This window comes from Sceloporus occidentalis, unplaced genomic scaffold (genome assembly GCF_023333645.1).
Source record: "Sceloporus occidentalis isolate IW3139 unplaced genomic scaffold, rSceOcc1.0.p SCAF_4, whole genome shotgun sequence".
In the NCBI taxonomy this organism is placed as follows: Eukaryota; Metazoa; Chordata; class Lepidosauria; order Squamata; family Phrynosomatidae; genus Sceloporus; species Sceloporus occidentalis.
In genome coordinates this window covers 198,743,725-198,765,611 of record NW_028316984.1, presented here as the reverse complement: position 1 = coordinate 198,765,611, position 21,887 = coordinate 198,743,725, and the positions used below count along the sequence as shown (strand labels likewise).

Genomic DNA, 21,887 nt, shown 5'->3' with positions numbered 1-21,887 from the left:
GGAGCCTCTGCAGCTGTTGGGAGAAACCGGGGGCTGGAATGTGATGGGAAAAAGGAAAAAACTCTGGCCAAGGCCGGAGAGGCGCCGATCTGTAGGTGCAGCTTGTGCAAATGTGGGAGTTCACACACACAACACACAACACCCACTGGCTCAGATGCAACTTGTGGGCTCCACCTGCTCATTTGGGGAGGAGGTGTGCCTCTCTCTAATTCCCCCCCCCTTTTTTTTCAGCAGCCCCCAAAGAAAGCTCTTTGAGCCTTTCCTACCCTGCTGAAGTGTGTCTCTGTCTGTGTGTTTGTGTGTATGTGTGTGTACACTGTGCTCTGGCTCAAGGAAAGCAGAGGCGGGGGGGGGGGCACTGGGAAGGAGTTTATTTTTGTCTCCTATTACCCCCTCCTCCTGCTGCTGAGGGCTGCCACTTGCTTGAATCCAGACAGGCCTGCAGTGGCTGGTAGTGCCATTTGGGTTTTGCAGCAGTCTAGGGTGGTTTTAGGGGCCCTCATGTACAACCTTTGAGGCCCACAAGTATGCCCAGGGGACACATTTCTCCCCCCTACCCCTTCTGCAGATGGGGCTTGCAGTCGCCTTCTCTGCTTTTGGGGGGTAAGGAAAGCAATAGACCCCCAGGACTGGTTTGCATGAGTTATCTGCAGTGTTTCACTTCTTTCCTTCCCCTCCACCTTCCATGCAGCCTTTCTCCCTCCTACTGGAATGGTGGGTTGCAGTCAGTCCCCCTTCTCTCTGTCTGTCTGTCTGTCTGTCTCTCTTCCAAAGCCAGGCATATCCAGTCCTATCCTGGAAGGAGAGCCAGCGGAGGATTTCCACTAAGCAACAGGGACCTCCCTTCTCTGCACTGTGAAGTGTGGGCTGGGTGGGGGTTTCTTTTGAGCGTCTCCGGATGCAAACCTCCCAATCGCTCCCTCGCTTTGCCTGTGTGTGGGCTCGATTTATATATATAAATCTCAGTCTCTCACTGTCTCTGCCTCTTCTTCCTCCCCCTCTTTTCCCCCAACCCATTATAATTTGGGAAGCGTCTTCTAAAGATATGTGTATTTCTCTTTTCCAGCCCCCCCTTGCTACAAATGCAAGGCTGCTGCCCACCGCCACACCAGCTGTGTCCCAGTAATCGCTGACACCAAATTTCCCTCTTGTCATATTTGAGACGTGAGAGCTGAGATTTCTGTCATGCTGAATCATAGCGCATTCCATCGCCTTGCAAAGTGTGTCATCCTTACCATCATGGCAAAATTATCTCTCTCTTTTTTCTCTCTCTCTGCCTTCCTCCCTCTCCATCCATCCCTCCCTCCCTCCTTCCCCCTCCTTCTTTCTCCCCAACAGTTGTGAATGCTTCTGCTCCCTCCCCAGTCTGCTTGGGTTGAGGAATGTTGCGGCCGGGGATGCTCAAGAAAGCTTCTGCAGCCTCCCCACGAAAGAAAGCGAGAGCCAGCCAGCCGGAGATCCAGAGAGACGACTTGGCTAAAATAAACCAGACAGGAGAACAGAGGGACTGCAAGAGTGGGAGAAGAAGGAGAGGAGAGCTAGCCCTATAAACGCACAACACATGTCCTCTCAGGCTGCTGCTGCTGCTCTCGTGGTCTCCTTCCACACGTCTTCATCCTCATTGTGCCTTGTGGAGAAATACCACCACTGGTAGAAGTCTGCTCACCAAGAAGGGGAAAGAAACCCACACCTATTTGGGGGTCTGCTCCCCTTTGTTGCTGTGCTGTGCTTTGTATGTGTGCCATTTTTATCATCACCTTGGGGAGGAATTTCAAGAAGCTGGCCACTGTCATTTGGGAGGGAAAGTGCGTGGAGGAAGAGCAAACTCAAGCCCAAGAAGCTGTCTCCAAACATCTATCTCATTGCTGCAATAACAACAAAATTATAAAGTAGGCTGGAGGAGGGAGAAGAAGAAGAGAGTGGGTGGGTGGGTCGGGAATTTTTTTTAAGACACCAGAGGCTTTCCCCCCCCCCTACATTCTTGCAGAAGATATACACAGTTTGGTCTTCTGTTTTTTATACACACACACACACATATACATACATACACACACATACACACCAACCATGATGTTTCGAGACCAGGTCGGAGTGCTGGCAGGTTGGTTCAAAGGCTGGAACGAGTGTGAGCAGACAGTGGCCCTGCTCTCTTTGTTGAAACGGGTGAGCCGGAGTCAAGCCCGTTTCCTCCAACTCTGCCTTGAGCATTCCTTGGCTGACTGCACAGAACTGCACGTTCTGGAAAATGAAGCCAACAGCCCTGGTAAGTTTCTCTTCTTCTTTCTCCTCTCCTTCCTTTGCTTGCCTTCCTTTCACCCACCCCTTGCTTTGGTGCAGCCAATCTATTTCCAAGTCTACATTGTTCTCTGAGGGTTATAAACGATGGTGCAAACTCAGCCCTCAGAAAGAGGAGATAAAGGGGGGGGGGGGGAAGGGTGGTCTTAAGGCAACCTGTGGAAACTGACCTGGTCTCTTTCCGGAAGTGAAAATACAATAATGAGTTTGGAATTTGAATTAAAAACAAACAAACCCAAACGTATTTAGTTTTTGTGTTCCACGTTCGAATTGGTGTGTGGCTCTGTGGATGGTAGTCATTTTCTCCTCCAGCCTTCTGTGCAACTTCCTGCCCTATAAGTAAGTCAGATCACGTAGAGTCTGGATTTTTAAGGCTTCGTTTGGGCAGCAGGAGTTGCTCTGCCTTTTGGTAGCATGCAAGAAGAAGCCTAGGTGCAGGCTCTCGCTTCTTTCCCCCTTTTTAGGGAGATGGGGAAGCAAGGATCCAGGGGGCAATATACAATAAGTCCTCCCCACACCAAAAAACAAAACAACCCCTGTGTTTGTCTGTCTATATGATCCGATGTCAGGTTTATGAGTTCTGGTATCATTTTTCTCTTTCAGAAGCGTTCCTGATGGAAATAATTTTCCACAGCAGAAGCTTCTGTGGTGTGTGTGGCATTGACAGGATGTTAGGAAATGCTGTTGTTAACTGCATAAATACACACTGATGTAAAGTTGCTATTGTTAATGGAACTCCTCCTTGTGTGCATTAGAGGTCTGGCTTCCTCTAGGGTAGTAAAGTTCTAGGGCAGTAAAGTGGTGGCTTGAAGGAAATGAGAGTCGAGATGTTTTGTGTGTGTGTCATTAGAAGAGAATCCCCAAGTGTCATTGGACTAAATTTGGACTATCATTGATCATGCTGGCTAGAGCTGATGGGTACTGGAGTCAAACAATAGGTTTGACCTGCTACACAACAGGTTCCACATCACCACCATATTCCAGGTACCAGTTCTCTCAGGTACCAGAAGGTTTGGCATTGGTGCATAGAGACCAATATGGGTGCTTTTTAATTGTACGCGACTGATGTAAAAGATCAGTATGTTTTTAGAGACAACAAAGCCTTAATAAATCTTGGCATTTACTAGAATGTGTTCTTTCGCAGAAATGACACTGGCAAAATACAAACACGCAAACAAACATACAACTATGGAAGGTGGCGGCCTCGGTAGCAGCTGAGTGGATTGGAGTGAATCCACTTTGGGTTTCAGTCCCTGGCTTTATCTGCACTGCAGAATTAATGCCGTTTCGCACTACTTTTAACTGCCATGGCTCAATGCTGGGAATCCTGGGGTGTGTAGTTTTGTGAGATATTTAGTATTAAAATTTATTCGGTCATTGACCAGTATAAAAACAAATCACACAAGCAACATATCAATATAACAATAACAAATTAAAATATAAACTGATAGTAGACTGTACATGTACAGTACCAAACAGTTCTTTCTACACGGTTGTGAGATATTTAGATTTCTCTCTCCAAGAACCCCAGGGCCACAACAAACTACAAATCTCAAGATTCCACAGGATGAAACCATGACAGTTAAAGTGGTGTCAAACTGCATTAATTCTGCAGTGTAGATGCAGCCTCTGTCAGGAAGCCTCTGTGGCTTGGAGGGCTTGGGGCCTGCTTCAGGTAGTCCACAAACTGTGGTCTTTCCTGGGCAGGAATAGCTGTCTGTGCACTGGTCACTTCTGGATTAGACTACTGCAGTGTGCTTTACGTGAGGCTGCCCTTGAAGGCCACTCTGAAGCTGCAGCTAGTGGAAAATGAAGCCGTGAGATGGGTGGCCAGAACACTGTATAGAAAACATTTTAACACTGGTTGTAAAGGAATTGTATGGCCTGCCAATTTGCATCTGGTCCGAGTTCAAAGTGCTGGTGATGACATTCAAAACCCTAAATGGTTTGGGACCTTGACACTGGAGGGAGTGCATCTCCCTATGTATACCTATCTGCACAAGGACTGAAGTCTTCAGGGGGGCTCTGCTCTATGTCTCACCAGGGGGCAGTATACTATAGTGCCTTCACTGCTGTGGCATCATGATTAGACTGCATCTGCACTGCAGAATTAATGTAGTTTGACACTGCTTGTCATATCTCCATCCTATGGAATCCAGGGATTTGTATTTCATTGCAGCACCAAAGCTATCTGACCAAGAAGGCTAAATATCTCACAAAACCTCAAATCCCACAGTTCCATAGTATTGAGCCATGGCAGTTAAAGCGGTCTCAAACTGTATTAATTCTGCAGTTCAGATGCAGCCTAAGAAGCCAAATTGACATCAACACTGATGTTATTCTGGCGTCAGATAAAAACACAGCTTTGGGGCCCAATTTGTTATATCTAAATCTTCGTATGCATTATGGTTCAAAGTAGTTTAACTGGTTTTTTGTTTTAACATGTTTTCAGGCTGTTTAAATTACTTCTTTGGTTTTACTGCAGGCCACCCTGAGATTGTGTACTCTTCGGTTGAGATGTAAATATTGCAATAAATAAATGTCCAGGGTGCTGAATCCTGTCCTCATCACCTATAGTATTCCAATATTATTAGCCCTGTAATGTTCTGGACTGAAGCTAAGGGTGAATCTACACTGTAGAAATAATGTAGTTTGACACCACTTCAAGTGTTGTAGCCCCATCCTGTGGAATCCTGGGATTTGTAGTTTTACAAGGCACTATAATTCGCCCTTGTCTCCTATATGGATTCTGCTTTTTGACCTGACAATCCTGCAGTCTGTAACCTGTCAAAGAAATAGGGGCTTCCTTTATGTCTTGCGAGGTCAGCCCCTATACCACAAAAGTTTAAGGAGAATATTTTGACTGCAGAAAGCTCTATATTTTTGTGCATAGTTATTCAAATGAAAACCCACAAATTTTTTGTATGCCTAAACATCCCTCTGTGTGATACTGACACATTTAGGCTGCTGCCACACTGCAGAATGAATGCAGTTTGAATTCATGAATGCACCACTTTAACAGCCAGGGTTCCATGCTATGGGATCCTGGGATTTGTAGTTTGTTGTGGCACTAGAGTGCTTTCCAACAGAAAAGGCTAACTTCTCACAAAACTACAAGCCCCAGAATTCCATAGCATTGAGCCGTAGCAGTTAAAGCGGTGTCAAACTGCATTCATTTTGCAGTGTAGATGTAGCCTTAGATTTGCAAATACGCAGAGGGCTAATGGTGTCCAAGACATTTGGGCTGCAGTCCTGAAATACTTGCTTAGAAGCATTCATCTCTGAGCTAATGGAATGAATGGGAAGAAGGGGAGACTTCTCAGTGGTGGCAGCCTTTTGTGGAATTGTGTGTGTGTGTGTGTGTTGTGTGCCTTCAAATCATTTCCTACTTATGGCAACCCTAAGGAGAAAAGCTGTTGTTCCAACATGCCATTGTTTATTATATGCCGATAGCCAAAATCCTTCATTATGCTTGTGTAGTAACTACATAGTTAAGTGGTGGCTGCACAACACTGTCCTTCTGCGAAATCCCGATACTGTGCAAAATAGATTGCTTATCTATTAATATCCTTGTGGCTTCTGGAATCCCAGTGGACTGGGTAATGACAAATGCTTCGCAAACTATGCCCTATGAGGAGTATCTTAGGGAATTGTGTATGTTTAGAGAAGATTAAGAGGTGAAATGATAGCCATCTTGAAATATTTGAAGGGATGTCATACTGAGGATGGAGCAAGCTTGTTTTCTGCTGCTCCAGAGACTAGGACATGGAGCAATGGATTCAAACTACAGGAAAAGAGATTCCACCTAAATTTTAGGAACAACCTCCTGATGTTGAGAGTGACAGAGGAATATGTTGCTGCCTTGGAGAGCGGTGGAGTCTCTTCCTTTGGAGGTCTTTCAACAGAGGCTGGATGGCCATCTGTCACAGGGAGGTTTTTGATTGTGTACTCCTGCATGGCAGAATGGGGTTGGACTGGATGACCCTTGGGGTCTCTTCCAACTCTGTAATTCTATGCTCTAAGAATGCACAACTGCCTGTGCAAGAGTTACACTTGCAAAACTCATCTTACACAACTGTGAGCTGCATATGAACATTAAGGCATAGTCAAAAAAGGACAATTGATGTATAAAGGAACTTATGTTTATGTAAAACACCAACAGGATGCCAGATGGTATAGAGCGTGAGACAGATACATCTTTGGAATTTTGTTTGCATTTTGGCTACTTTGCTGAAGCATAGAGATCGGTTTAAATGACTAACATGAGCCCCATTTAACTCAGTGGGACTAACTGTTGGATAGAATTTCACTCCTCTGAGTTTCAAATAGGTCCAAATATGGTTTCTGTCATAAATTCATTGGGTGGCTTCAACCAAGCAATTCATCACAGTCTCATCTGCAGTGTAGTTATTGCAGTGGTGGTCCACCTTGCTGGGTTGTTGTGAGATGTAAAAGAAGGTAGCATAATACAGAATGCTTTGAACATTGGAAAGAATTGTGTTAAAGGCAAAATATTATTACCTCCTAATTGGCCTCATTTTGTTTTGTCTCATCATAGGATTTTCATGGTACAAGACATCAGAAGTAGTTTATAGTACCTATAAACTACTTCTGATGTCTTGTACCATGAAAATCCTATGATGAGACAAACCAAAATGAGGCCAATTAGGAGGTAATAACCTACATCTGTGCAGTACTAACAATTGTTAACTATTGTACAGCTGCCATTGTCTTTGTGGGACCTCTTCCACTAACGTTGTTTGACACCTTGAGTTTGTTGTTGTGTGCCTTCAAGTTATTTCTGATTAGTCACATGCTCTCAGCCTCAGGATGGCAGTGGCAAGCCACCTCTGAACAAACTTGCCAAGAAAACCCCATGATAGATTCACTGTAGGGCCATGACTTGAAGGCACACAGCAAACAAAGGTGAACTGTTGTGCGATTTTCTTATCAAGTTTCTTCAGAGAGGGTTTGCCATTGCCACTTTCTGAGGCTGAGAGAGTGTGACTTGTTCATGTTTACCCAGTGGATTTACATGGCTGAGCTGGGATTCAAATCCTGTCATCAGCATAGCCTCTTTCCTCACAGGAGCATGCAATCCCATCACTACGGAAAGGTAGTGAGTGCCATGGTGCGTCATCGTAGCAGACATATTGGACACATCATGAGAAGACATGATTCATTAGAAAAGGCAATAATTTTGGTAAAGTAGAAGGCAACAGGAGAAGAGGAAGGCTTCATTGTGTGTTTGTGCCTTCAAGTCGCCTATTGACTTATGGCAACCCCATGAATTGTTCATTGGGTTTTCTTAGGCAGAGGTGGCTTTGCCAATTCCTTATGGGTGAGATAGTGACACCTTTGTTTCTTATTGTTCACTGTACCCAAACTTTGTTTCATGTACAAAATTATTAAAAACATTACATTCAGGCTATGTGTATAAAGTGTATTCAAAACATAAATTAATTTCATGGTTAGACATGGGCCCTACCTCCAAGGTAACTCATTATGTACATGCAAATAGTCCAGAATCCCAAAATCCAAAACATTTCTGCTACCAAACATTTTGGTTAAGGAAAAGGAAGACTTCAGCCTGTAATTAGGGCATTTTAAAGCTACATTCCAGGTTGATAGACTCAGATCGAGGATGGCACAGTTACTCTGAGTCTGTAAGACTTGAGCAAGGATGTTGATGGCAGGATGACTTGGATGTCTCTCATTCATGGGGCCATAAGTAGAAGTCAACATGACAGCAAATAACAACAACAAATACCATCAAGAGCAGGTGTGGTCTCAGAGCCTCCCACTATATTGTGTGTGTGTGTTTTTTTTCTGGGTATGTACCTTCAAGTCACCTGTTGACCTATGGTGACCCTATGAATTTCATAGTTTTCTTAGGCAAGGAATACTCAGAAGGCGGTTTTGCCAGTTCCTTCCTCTATATGGGTAAGAGCCCTTTAAAAATCCTATTAAGCCTGCTCAACAGGTCTCATCGTTGAGTGTTCAGAGCACAAGTGGGCGAAATTGTTGTTTAATTGCTTTTTAAACTATTGCAAAATAAGATTTTAGCTAAACTTTTATTTTTAATATTTGTAGCCTGCTTTGGGTCCTTGTGCTGGTAGAAAAGTAGGGTGTAAGTTGAAAGAACCCTCTTTTCTGCCAACCCAGGAACCCAAATCAGGTTACAATTAGTGCAGATTGAATGAGGGAGAGCCAGCTTGGTGTAGTGGTTTCAGCATTAGACTGTGACTCCGGAGACCAAGGTGTGAATCGCCAGCCATGAAACCCACTGGATGACCTTGGGTGAGACACACTCTCAGCCTCAAAGGATTTCAGTGGCAAACCCCCTGTTAAGAATCCTGCCAAGAAAACCCCATGAGGGTTGCCATAAGTTGGAAACGACTTTAAGGTACATTGGAGTATCAACAAAAAGAATAAATAAAGCAGAATAAAGGTAGCTGAGTCCCCGAGATTGAGGGAAATGGGTTTATGACTGGGATGGGAAAATGGTAGCTTTGGGGCCACATTTCCTCCCCAGGGCTAGGCTGTTTTTCCAGCCCTTGACTCTTCCATACTACCTGGACCAGCTTTTCTGCTTCCCACACCGCAACTCAATGCCTCTGAATTCGAGTCTCAGTTTAGTCATCTTCACTTCTATGGACAATTCAGATTGATTTGCTCCAAGTCTTCACTTGTTTTATTTTTAATTAATTTTGTTTTTGTTGTTGTTTTTGTGTGCCTTCAAATTGTTTCCGACTTATAGTGACCTAAGGCAACCCTATCATGGGATTTTCTTGGCAACTTTCTTCAGCAGGGGTTTGCCATTGCCATCCTCTGAGGCTGAGAGAGTCTGACTTGCCCAAGATCACCCAGTGGGTTTCCATAGTGGGGCCAGGATTTGAACCCTGGTCTCCAGAATCCTAGTCCACCTCTCAAACCACTACACCATGTTGGCTCCCAAAATTAATCTATACATAATTAATCTATATCTGGGTGCCTTTAGGGCTGAAGAGCGGTGTATATCAACTATAAATAAATAAATACATGTTTTGTTTTCCACAACTGTCTCTAACTGATCCATGATTAAGGGACTGGCCAGGTTTGTCACAACAATCCCACAGAACAACACAGCCACTGGTCCATAACAGGGATCACTTTGGGGCACAGGTACCTGATCGGAGGAGGGATCTTGAAAGGGCAAGGGGAATGACAGAAGACCAAGTGTTGGAACCAGGGTATGTCCTCCTTTTCCATGATACATCAAACATTTCAGCCTTTCTGCCCAGGAGGAATTTCAAAATGTTCTCCATTTTGAGCATGACTAAGAAGTTTGAATTTATATTAGTATTTTTAGCTTTTATTTGGTAATGTCATACACTTTTCTTGAATGTCTTACATTTTGTGGTGCATTCTGCTCCTTTGTGGTTAGTACATCTGGTCACCCTGGTTGGAACCAACCTGGAGAGCAGGTCATTCACATTTTTTTTGTCACATGGCAAGGATGAGCAGAAGATTCCCCCACCTTTTGACCCACCACACTTGTCCATCTGTGGCTTATGGATGATGATAAGTCAGAAACAACTTGAAGGCACACAACAAGAAGAAGAATAGATAGGGGTGAAATGCTAAGGCACCCTGTATCTTCTGCTTTGATCCTGAGAATTGGTAGGTGCAAGTCTGCGCTCTGTGGTCTTGCAGTTTCACATTTGATCTTGGGGTTTTTTTGGAGGGTGTTCCTTTTCTTCTCTGACTTGTTTGAGGACTTCTCAACGGGTCTGAGAGTCATGATGGAAAATAACTGAAATGAATGAGGAGATGAGTGGCAGCCTGCCTTACTATGAGGAAAGATGGAATTAGGAAGTGCTTTCATGTGGCATTTCTTAGGGTTTTTCTTGTTCTGATATGTGTTGCTCAGAAAAGGTGCGTTTTGCAAATGCAGAGAGGTGCACTCTGTTCACTAGTTTGAACACTTCTAACCCTTGGGCGTGGGAGAGAATGAACCTATTGATCCTAAAACCTGATATCAACAACACTTATGCTATAAGTTAGATATGTTTTTTGGAAATTGTGAGGAAGGAAAGCTCTGTTAAATCTAGTTGCCTTGGGTAAAGATCATAAAAATGACCAATATGTCATTTAAAAAAAATCCTGCTGCTGCAAAACCAGAGCAGTAATTTGTGTTTAAAGCAACCTAGGTGAAATCCAAGGAATGTCTCACAACTGACAGCAGCCTTCTGTCAAAACAAACCAATCCTGTCTCCCCCTGTCTGCCTTGGAGAGTTGGGGGATCCTACAGAATACAAGGTGATTCAAAAAGAATGGGGCAAAACCAAATAAGACCAGCTTTACGTTTGCACCATTTAAAAATCATATCCCCCTATAGCTGGGGGTGAACTGGAGGCAGGGAGAGGAAATTGTTTGTGTGGATGTACTCTTGCACATCATTAGATGTTAACCTGGTTAATTAAAGAATTGGATTTTTTTTTAATAGCAAACTACAGTTGGCCCTTTACATTTGCAACTTTGACTTTTGCAGCTTTGATTTTTTGCAGATTTGATTAATATGTTCTCTCTATGAATCTTTGATCCTCCGGATGCTTTGGACTTCAGCTTCCAGAATTCTGGACTATGGACCAAGCTGGCTGGAGTTTCTGGGAGTTGAAGTTCAAAACACTTGGAGGACCAAAGTTTAGGAATCCCTGCTTAGCTTCTCCTGGATGTTGACCATAGAGTTTTCAAGACGGATACCTCAGATTTCAAGGCGTAACCCATATTTTGTGGTCCTCATAGCAAGATTGAGGAATCTCGGGCTGAAAAGTGTGTCTGTGTGTTTGTGTGCACTTTTTTCTTTGGAAGCCTTTACACAAAAGTCGGATGACCATCTTTTGGAAGTACTCTAGTAGCGCATTCCTGCATGGTGGGGTCAGTTTAGGAGGCCCTTGCAGTCTGTCCCAATCCTGTAGGTCTGTGTTATTATTCCTGGTTTGTTAGATTTTATTTATTTTTTAAAAGTTGAACAGTATGCTCTGTGCAACTGGTTGGTTCTTAACATATCATGCTTAATGACATCATCAGGGGCTCCCCTTTTGACATCACATCCTTTGTGGCACCACACTCCTTGTGATATATCACAAAGGGTAGTAGACCTTGGCTCTCAGGATTTGGCACTGAAATCTCAGTTCCTGAGAAGTTCTGAATTGGCAAACTGTTCCTGCTCCAAACTGTAGCTTCCTCTTGCAATATATGAATAATAATCTAGTCTATCCCTTTAGGTTGTAGCTGGTGCAGAAGTATGAAGCTTTTGATTCCTTTTTTATCATTTGAATCAACTGGCTTATGTCTTTATCTCTGGAAGAGCGGGAAACAAGCTTGCTTCACCAAAATGAAGTGTGCAGTGTGTGTGTGTGTTGTTTGCTTTCAAGCCATTTCTGACTTATGCTGACCCTGTCACAAGGTCACCCAGTGGGTTTTCATGGCCAAGCAGGGATTTGAACCCTGCTCCCCAGAACCATAGTCCAAGGCTCAAACCACTACACCATGCTGGCTCCTGAAGTGTACAGACAAGCATGAATCACAGATGGAAAGGAGAGTCATTGTGGGATTTCACAACACCGTAACTGGTGCAAAGTAGTAACTCTACTCCTTTTTTCACCAACCACATCTCAAGGTCCACCATGACGTCACCCTGGCTCTAAATGGACGCCCCTTTACCATAAGAGTTGAGAACTGGAATTTGACATCAAAGGGGGAATTCTCCTCCTCATTCTCTATCCAGGGCATGAATGATTACAGGGTTTATATTCAGTTTTGCAGTGCCTCAAATGTATTTTTAACCTCTGCCAGAATCCATCATGTAACCCACAATATATATGTGTGTGTGCGTGCGTGTGCGCGTGCGCTGGCTGTGAAAGCCTTCGACTTCACATTAGTCCATGGTAGCCACCGAACTCTTCACCAGCACCACATTTCAAATGAGTTGATTTTCTTCCTATCAACTTTCTTCACTATCCAGTTTTTGCAGCCATACATAGAAATGGGAACTACAATGGCATGGACAATCCTAACTTGAGTTTGTTGTTGTTGGCTACCCTGGAGTCAACCTGGAATCATGGCGACCCTGTAAATGAGACATCTCCAAACACCCCCCTCCTTTTTGCTTAGGCCCTGTAAATTCAGACCCATGACCTCCCTGAACGAGTCTACCCATCTTGTGTGCAGTCTTCCTCTCTTTCTTCTGCTTTCTAAGGGCCCAAACAGACAGGCCAAAATAAAGCTGCTTCGGTTCACTTTGGAGGTATGCTGTTTAAATGATGCATGTGTCCTAAGAGGCTGGAAGCTGTGCCGTAGCCACACTCCAGTCCTAAGAGCTGGAGCTCAGTTTTGGCACAGCTTCTGGCCTCTTAAGATGTGTGTGTCATTTAAACAGCATATTTCCAAAGTGACCCTAAGGAGCTTTATTTTGGCCTGTCTGTTTGGGCCTTAACTTTACTAGTTTGTATTGTTTTTTTCTAGTGAATCATGATTTCGCATGATGTTCTCCAGCACCACATCTCAAATAAGTAGATTTTCTTCTTATCTGCTTTTTTGCTATCCAGCTCTCACATCTGAACATGATGATGGGGAATGGAGTGGCTTGGACGGTTCTAACTTTAGTGCTCTGTTGTATATTTTTTACTCATTAAGATCCTGTCTAGAAGCTTTATCACACTAGTGAGATCCTGCCGGAAAATGGGATTTAAACAAGAATTAAGTTAAATTCGAATGTAAACAGAACCCACAAATTCGGGAAGTTTATCACACCAAATTGCTGCTAAAGTGAAATAACGTGAAGTTAAACCGGAGAAAAACGCCACCTTTTTACTGTCGGAATTTCCTGAAAGTAAAAAGCTGCTATTCTTCTCTGGTTTAACTTCAGTTTAACTTCGCGTTATTTCACTTTTGAAAGTGATGTCGTGGGATAAACTTTGGGCATTTCCGGGTTTTCTCCAATTTAACTCTCCTTTAAATCCAATTTTCTCACGGGATCTCGCTAGTGTGATAAACTCCTTTGTCTTTCAGGGCTACCCTTCCCATTCCTATTCTTCTTATTTCATGACTGCAGACTCCTTTCTTATTTGTGTTTCATCCAAGGTACGAGGTTCCTTTAATTATTTCAATTTCCTCATTGTCTAGGTTGAATTTATATAGTTATTGTGTGGTCATTATTTATGTCCAGTGATAAACCTGTGTTTGTACTTTCTTCCTTGATCTTCCTTAGTAATTGTTCCAAGTCCATGATGTTTCCTGCTAGTTGTATGGTGCCATCCACATAGTTGTCCTTTTAGCAGTCCACGGTAGCCATATAGCTCTCCTTCAATACCACTCTTCAGATGGGTTGATTTGTTTCCTATTAGCTGTCTTCACTATCCAGCTTTTGCAACTATACGTAGAAATGGAAACTATGAAGGTATGTGTGTTGTGTTTCTGACTTCTGGCAACCCTAAAGCCATTTCATGGGTTTTCTTGGCAGTTCTGCTTAGGGGAGGTTTGTCATTGCCTTCCCTTGAGGCTGAAAGAGTGTGACTTGCCCATGGCCATCCAGTGGGTTTCATGGCTGAGCTGGGAATCTAACCCTTGTCTCCAGAGTTGTAGTCCAACTCATACATCACTACACCATGCTGGCTCTCATGATCCACAGGTTTTTTAATCCATGGATTCAAGCATCCACAGATTGAGAAATCTATATTCCAAAAGCCAACCTTGATTTTGCCATTTTATATAAGGGACATCATTTTGTTATGCCGCTGTATTTAATGAGACTTGTGCACAGATTTTGCTGTCCATGGCGGGATCCTGGAACCAAACCCCAGCAGATACTAAAGGGCCATTTTAGTTAATGATATATCTTTATGTTGTTGTCCAGTGCTCAAACCACTACACCACAGTGGCTGTCGCTGGACACAATGCTTATACCCTGTGGGATTGCACATGGCCCATAAAGGAAGGAACAGGCAGGACCAGTGCAGGAAACGTGTGGATCGCAGCTTCTCTTCTCTCTTGCTTTTTCCTCCTGTTTCTTTTTGCAGGAGTTGGAATATTTGAGGCCCGGCTGCAACAGGATCCCAAACAGAGCTCTCAGTGTTTACTCAGAGGAAAGAATGTTGGGTGTTCTTCCAGTTCGTATTAGAACACCAAGCCTCTTCCCCCCACTCCCCTTTTTTTTTTTTTTTTGGCAGCTGTTGCTGGTGCCATTTGACGGTAGCCTCCGACCAAATATTGCAAGGCTTTAGAAGCCTCTGCTGATTTTTTTTTAATGGGGAAAAATCAAAGCAGGGCCCCATTCCAGGGTAGCAAGTTTTCAGCTGGTGGTGGAGTCGTGGGGGAGAGGGAACAGGAGGAAAACCCTGCTGGGAATTGGGTATTTCCTTATATAGTTTGCAAGAGGAACAGCTTTGTGGAGTGTATCTTCAGGAGCAACTTGATGCTGCACAAACAGTTGGAAACAATCTAGACTCATATGCTTAAGTAAGAGTCCAATTTTTTGAGGGGAAATTAAAGAAAAAAATGATGTAACAGCCAAGAAACAACAGAGGAATGGGGGTTTAGTAACTTTACATTAGCCATTGCCATTTTTCTGGGCTGGTTTGTACATAAAGTTGGCAGTCTCTTAATGACAGCAAGGATGTTTGGCTTTCTAATGTGAATTTTCTCCCCACTAGCCTTTCTTTGGTTTCAGCATTACACAGAGCTTGGAAAAGTTACTTTTTCTTGGGACCACAGCTCCCCGGTTCCTCCAGCCAATATGGACCAGCTTTACCAGAGCTGAGTATGGCTAGTGGTGATTTTAGTGCTTTGTCACTCCAAAGCATGCCTGGAAGTAAGTTCCATTAAGTTGAAAGAGACTGCCTTTTGGATAAACATGTAAGCTATATCGCACCCATCCTGATTGCAGCTTTTATCCTTTTCGCAGGCCTTGTTTGCCTTACAGTCATCATGGTGGTGGGCTACACCCAGTTACCTTTTGGGACTGCAACAGCCAGAATTCCTCAGATAGTATGTCCACTGGCTGAGGAGAATTCTGGGAGTTGTAGTCCAAATAAATAACTTTTCTTCAAAGCTGTGGCTTCCTTAATTGAGTCAATGCACTTGTAACATAGTCTTCCTTTTTTCCTATAGGAGGGAGCAGCACTACAAATTGAAGCCAGGGAGCCTAGCAAAAGAAGATATGGACATGTGTAGTTCTTAAAAGGAAAAAAAGGGAAAGCAAAATAAACAAAATAGTTGTTTCTTACTTATGCCAACCCTATCATGGTGTTTTCTTTGCCAGTTTCTTCAGAGAGGGTTTGCCATTGCCATCCTCTGAGGCTGCGAGAGTGTGATAAACCTAGTGGGTTTCCATGGCCAAGCCAAGATGGTCTCCAGAGTCATATTCCTACACTCATGCTGGCTCTCTACATTGCAACAAAGGTTGCATGTACAGTGTAGAAATGATACAGTTTGACACAACTTTAATTGCTATGGCTCCATCCTACAGAATACAGGGATTTGTAGCTTTGTGAGGCACCTTTAGTCTTTGGCAGAAAAGGCTAAAGACCTTGCAAAACTCCAAATCCCAGGATTCCATAGGATGGAGCTACAGCACTCAGAGTGGTGTCAAACTGCATTATTTCTATGGTTTATAAACACCTGAAAAAAGGGATTGGCAGAGGGAGAAGCGTAAGTGGGAAGATGAACATGGGCCAATGAAATTGTTGTACTTTTTCTATTTCATAGAATCATACCGCTGGAAGGGATGGCAAGAACCATGGAGTCCAACCCCCTGCCATGCAGGAACACACAACTAACATACTCCTGAAAGGTGTCCATCCAGCCTCATGTTTAAAGACCTCCAAAGAAGAGTCCACCACTGTCTGAGGCAGCCCATTGTACTGTCAAACAATTCTTAAAGAATCACAGAGTTGGAGGAGACCTCAAGGGCTATCCAATCTAACCCCCTGCCACGCAGGTAGACACAGTCAAAGCACCTCCAACAAATAGTTGTCCAGCCACTGTTTAAAAACCTCCAAAAAGGAGACTCCACCACTCTCTGAAGCAGCATCTTCCACTATCAAACAGCTCTTACTGTCAAGAAGTTCTTCCTAATGTTGAGGTGAAATCTCTTTTCCCATAGTTTGAATCCATTGCTCCAGGTCCTAGTCTCTGGAGTAGCAGAAAACAAGTTTGCTCCATCTTCAATATGACATACATTAACATATTTAATCATGGCTATCATGTCACCTATGAACCTCCTCTTCCCCAGGCTAAACGTACCCAGCTCCCTAAGCCACCCCTCACTGGGCTTTATGGTTTCCAGACCTTTCACCATTTTAGAAGTTCTTCTAATGATTAGATAGAATCTCTAACTGTTAGGGGGAGAAATTCAGAAGGGGTTAGGAGGGAAAAGTGAAGCCAAAGGCTGCCACAGAAAAGTAGGTGTCAAAGGGGGATGCTTGCTTGGAACAAAATCCCCTCGGAAACTGATAGGAATTGTGTAGAACAGTGCTGTGCAGAAGATATATCTTTGGGAGAATTTTGTAACAATAGGAACAGCAAAATGGCCTTTTCTACTTGAATTCTTTCACCTGCATTTTTGTATACATTTTTCCTAATCAACACCTTTTTGCTAATACTTAACCCAGTGCATTCATTTATTTTTATTATTTTGCAAGCACTTTTCCTGCTGTAAACTTTTTCGTGTGCACTTTGTCCTGAAGTAGGCATTTTTGCAGTCATCTCCTTATTGGATGATTGTATTGCTGAATTTGGAAGAGTGCAAAAATCAAAGGATACTCACACCTCACGTTCTGGTTCACGTGTTAAATTCGGAACTGCAAATTAGGTTGATGCCTATTTAAATGTGAGCCAGGAAAAAAAATGGCACACTCTGCAAGTCCCTAACAATCTGTAAACTGGATTCTTGTGTAGCAGGTGAACTTGTCCCTGGATGAATTGTTCTTTCTGTTGCTTCAGACTAATTAGGTGTCTGGTTGGGTCTGCTGTAGTGATTATTGCCTTCTGGTTAAAAACCTCTTCTCTTTCTTCTCTCCACTCTTGGCTTTCAGTACATAGATTTTTTCCCCTTTTCGGTCTACCAAGGTGAATTTGACATTCCTTCTCTGCCAAGAATTGCATTACGCCTTGCAATCAGCCTGAGTAACTGAAATAATAATTAGTCTGAATATTTTGCTCTATTTTTAGGCTGTGTTACTCAGCTCTTTAGCTTCCCCTGCTTTACACTTGCTAGCTGAGCATCTCTGTTCACCAAGGCGAGTGCAGTAGCTGAGGATGCAAGCAAGGAAATATTCCCTCTCACCTGAACCACCATGTCACTAGCTGGCTTCTAGCAAGTCTGCTGTCTGACTTGGATGCTGCTTGTCATTTTCAATTAAGGTAGTTGGTCACCCTCTGTGTAGTAATGTCTTACTGGTTTGTTGCTATTTGCTCTCGTCAGCTTTGACTTATGATAACCCTATGAATGTGAGCCAGCACGGTGTATGGTTTGTGTGTTGGACTGGGATTTTGGGAACCCAGGGTTCAAATCCTGGCTCAGCCATGGAAAGCCACTGGGTAACCATGGGCAAGTCACGCTCTCTCAGCCTCGAAGGAAGGAAATAGCAAACCCTCTCTGAACAAACCTTGCCAAGAAAGCTGAGCCAGTTTTGGACCAAGGCTTGAACTGCACAGGATCCTTGCTTGCATCCTCAGTTACTGCAGGCCCCAAAGCTGCCCTGATGTCCCCTGATTACCTTGGGACATTCATTGGATGCTGGGTGCCTGTTTGCATGTGTGTCTTGCTGTGCTACCCAGCGGTCTGACCTCAGAGCCAGTGCCTTGCACCAGCCGCAGTGGGGCCATGCAGCATAGCAAGATTTAAACAGCTGTCTGGTGTTACAATAGAGCACTCTGGATTTTCCTAGAAGATCTGGAGCAAAAAGTGATTTATGTAAAACTGTTGTTAGGGTGTTAGAGAGAGGGTTTGGTGCTGAACTGGCTATCCATCATCCAAAGAGTTTACTCCAGAACTGGGGATTAGGCCCTGCATTGTCCAGACTGCTCACTGGAGGACAGGGAGAAGACATTATTTGGCTTGTGTGGACATAATAATTAATAATAATAATAATAATAAATAAAATTTATTTCTATACCGCTATTCCTATACAGATCACAGCGGTTTACAACATGGAAGTACAACAAAGACAATAATACAATAATATCCCACCGTGTGCAAACCCATCCCCCATACAATAAAAAACCATATATAAATTAAAACCCAAACTAAATAACAACAATAACAACAGATTAAAACCAATTAAAAACCATACAATAGCTGGATAGAACCGTATACATCATTGAAGGGATTAAGATGACAATTAATGCTCATGGGGGAAAGCCTGGCGAATTAGGAAGGTCTTCAGGGACATGGCCCAAGACTGGGAGAAAAGGGTTTGAATTCCTGCTCAGCCATGGAAACCCATTGGGTGACTTTAGGCAAATCACACTCTCTCAGCTTCAGAGGAAAGCAATGGCAAACCCCCTCTGAATAAGTCTTGCCAAGAAAACTCTATAAGAGGTCTCTGTAAATTGGAGTTGACTTGAAAGCATAACTACAAAGGAATGCCAGACCTCCAGGGTCCCTATAAACTATACTGTATAGCAAACTCTGTTGGGCATGATATTCAATTTCTACCCCTTTGGATTGTCAGTGGAGTATATTGCTGACAAATCACCTGGGGAATGGATACAGAAGTCATTGAAAGTTTACCAGTTTTGCATCCCTACCTTTTGGATTACCAAGATGTATGTTCTAGTTCCAACAGTTAACACATATGACCAGAGTGAATAACATAGGATTCCAGCATCCAATTTTGCTCTGATTTCAACCTATGCATATATATCTGAAGTTCCCAGACTGCACTTCACCCATTTGATTGGACTGTAATCCCGAAAAGCATGCATGCTAAAATAAATCCATGAACGTTAGAAGTAGCAAAAGTTTATTTGTTTGGCCAGAAACACCTGTCCAGGAGAAAGGAGGGTGTACAATAAAAAACAAAACTAAACAATTGCATATGCCTCCAAGTAGCCTCTCAATTTATGTCAACCATGTGAATTTCATAGGGTTTTCTTAAACATGGTATTTACCAGTTTTGTTCCAAGTTTAGTTTAAAATGTCAGGTTTGGCCTTTAAAGCCCTAGATAACCTGGGAGTGAAATATCTCAAGAACGACTGCTTCACAACACCGTCATTCGGTCAGCATACCCATTGGTCAGGGATAATAGGATTTATGATTTTATTTTATTAAAATATTTATATTCTACCTTCTATCCAAGGGTCAGATGTCGGGATACAGTTAAACAATTCTGAACAGTTTAAAATACATTTGGCCCTTCATATCCACTGATTCATGGATTCAACTATCCACGGCTTTAAAATATTCAAAAAATACTGTATATAGATTCCAAAAAGCAAACCATGATTTTGCTATTTTATATAAGGGACACCAATTTACTACACCATTAAATATAATGGGACTTGAGCATCACAGATTTTGGTATCCACAGAGGTGGCCTGGAACCAAACACCATTGGATACCAAGGGCCTACTGTAAGTACAATAATCTTAATAGACTAAAATATATATTGAACCATGTAACACTTAAGACAATTTAATATCATTAATAATTAAAAAACCTTGCAGGTGGGCACCACAGTTCAAGAAGGATATTGACTAGGCTGGAATGTGTCCAGAGGTGACCAAGATGACCAAAGGTCTGGAAACGAACCCTTATAAGGAATGACTTAGGAAGCAGTTTATGTTTAGCTTGGATAAGAGACAACTGAGAGGTGAACTTATCACCATGGTCAAATATCTGAATAAATGTTATGTAGAAAATGGAGCCAGATTCTTTTCTTCTGCTCCATAGACTAAAGGAACCAATGGATTCAAATATAAAAAAAGAAATTCTACCTAAACATTAGATGGAACTTAATTGTAAGAGGTATTCAAGAGAAGAATAGACTGCCTAAACATGTGGTGGACTTTCCTTCTTTGGAGATTTAAACAGAGATTGGATGGCCATCTTTCAGGAACACTTCAGTTGTCTATTCCTTTGTGAAAGACATCAGACTAGGTGGCCCTTGTGGTCTCTTCCAACTTTTTGACAGTGGAATAGACTGATTCAGATTGCACTGGGCTGTCTTTTTTGGGGATCTTTAAATAGAAATTGGATTGGCATCTCATGTGAGTGCCTTTGTTGTGTATTCTTCCCTGGTGCGGAGTTCGACTAGATGATCCTAGTGGTCCCTTCCAACCCTTAAGATTCCCTGAAGGCTTTAATAAAAATCTGTGTTTTGACTTGATGCTGGAATGATGTTGGAACCAATTTGGTCTCTAAGAGGGGAAGGTATTCCTTAACCATAGCGTCAGCAAATAAGATCCTCTAGTCTCCCACAGTGTATTGCCCCAATGGACAATTTATAGTCCAGTAACTTCTAAGGGATGAAAGTTGGGAAGAGCTGTTTATTAAAGGCTGCAGCATTCTTTCTTGACACTGTCTTCTATTCTCTGCTTTTTCTGCATTCCCATGTCAAAAATTCTGCTGCTTCTGGGCACTTCAGTCTTCTCATGTGAAGATGCCTGGAAAAAATTTCTTTGGGTTGTGTGTGTGTGTGTGTGTGTGTGTGTGTGTGTGCAGTGAGGAAATATGTAGTTGCCATTGCTTCCTTTTTTAATATGATAATTGATTAGATCACTGGATATACCAATGCCAAATTCCAGAGCTCTGACATGTCAGCTGTAAGAGCAAAGGCATTTGCTGGATGCTTATATAAACTGTTGTGTTTGTTAGCCCAGATGTTTCAAATCTGATTGTGCGTGTATTCTACAATTTTTTTCCTTGATAAATCTGCCACAGCAGATGAGAGTTGATAACTGAAGAGAGTTTTCTGTGTGCCCAAATACTACCTAAGAGTCTTGTCTTCAGTTCTGTACACTTTGAGTTTCAGTCTTGAAGTCAGTATACAAACCATAGCTATGATGCAGTCCTGGTTATTGTTTGCTGTGGTTAAATTAAGATATAATTAACTGGTTAAAGGAAACAATGGAAAGAAAGCATCAATGTATTGTGGAGACTGTACAGTCTTGAGATGTTGGTTCTCTTAATGCAAAAGCAGCAAGCAGCAGGAGGAGACCACAAATTCAGCAGGATGGAATAGTGTCCATATGCACATTAGCAGACACCTGTTGCATACAGAATGGAAGGTGGAGCAAGGTTATTTTCTGCTGCTCCAAAGACTAGAAGGCAAACCAATGAATTAAAATTACAATAAAAGAGATTCCACTTAAACATTAGGAAAAAGTTGACTGTAAGAGATGTTCAAGAGAGGAATAGACTGCCTAAACTTGTGGTGGACTCTCCTTCTTTACAGGTTTCAACAGAGATTGGATGGCCATCTGTTAGGAGTGTTTTAGTTGTACACTTGTCCCTCCCCATTCGCAGACTTGGCGTCCACAGTTTTGATCCTTCGCAGATGGCAAGTCATTATAATCAATGGGGACTTGAGTATTGTGTTTTTTG

At 42.8% G+C, this 21,887-nt stretch overlaps 1 protein-coding gene across 2 annotated transcripts in view; it reads left to right on the top strand.

The window, feature by feature from the left end:
• Window positions 1-21,887, top strand: part of SAMD4A (sterile alpha motif domain containing 4A) — a 145,853-nt gene that overhangs the window by 1,889 nt on the left and 122,077 nt on the right. For both annotated transcript variants that reach the window (XM_089522873.1, XM_089522872.1), the window contains exon 2: window positions 1,339-2,263. In XM_089522873.1, coding sequence (XP_089378999.1) covers window positions 2,068-2,263 — 196 coding nt within the window. In that variant the 5' untranslated portion in view covers window positions 1,339-2,067. The remainder of the gene's footprint in view (window positions 1-1,338; window positions 2,264-21,887) is intronic.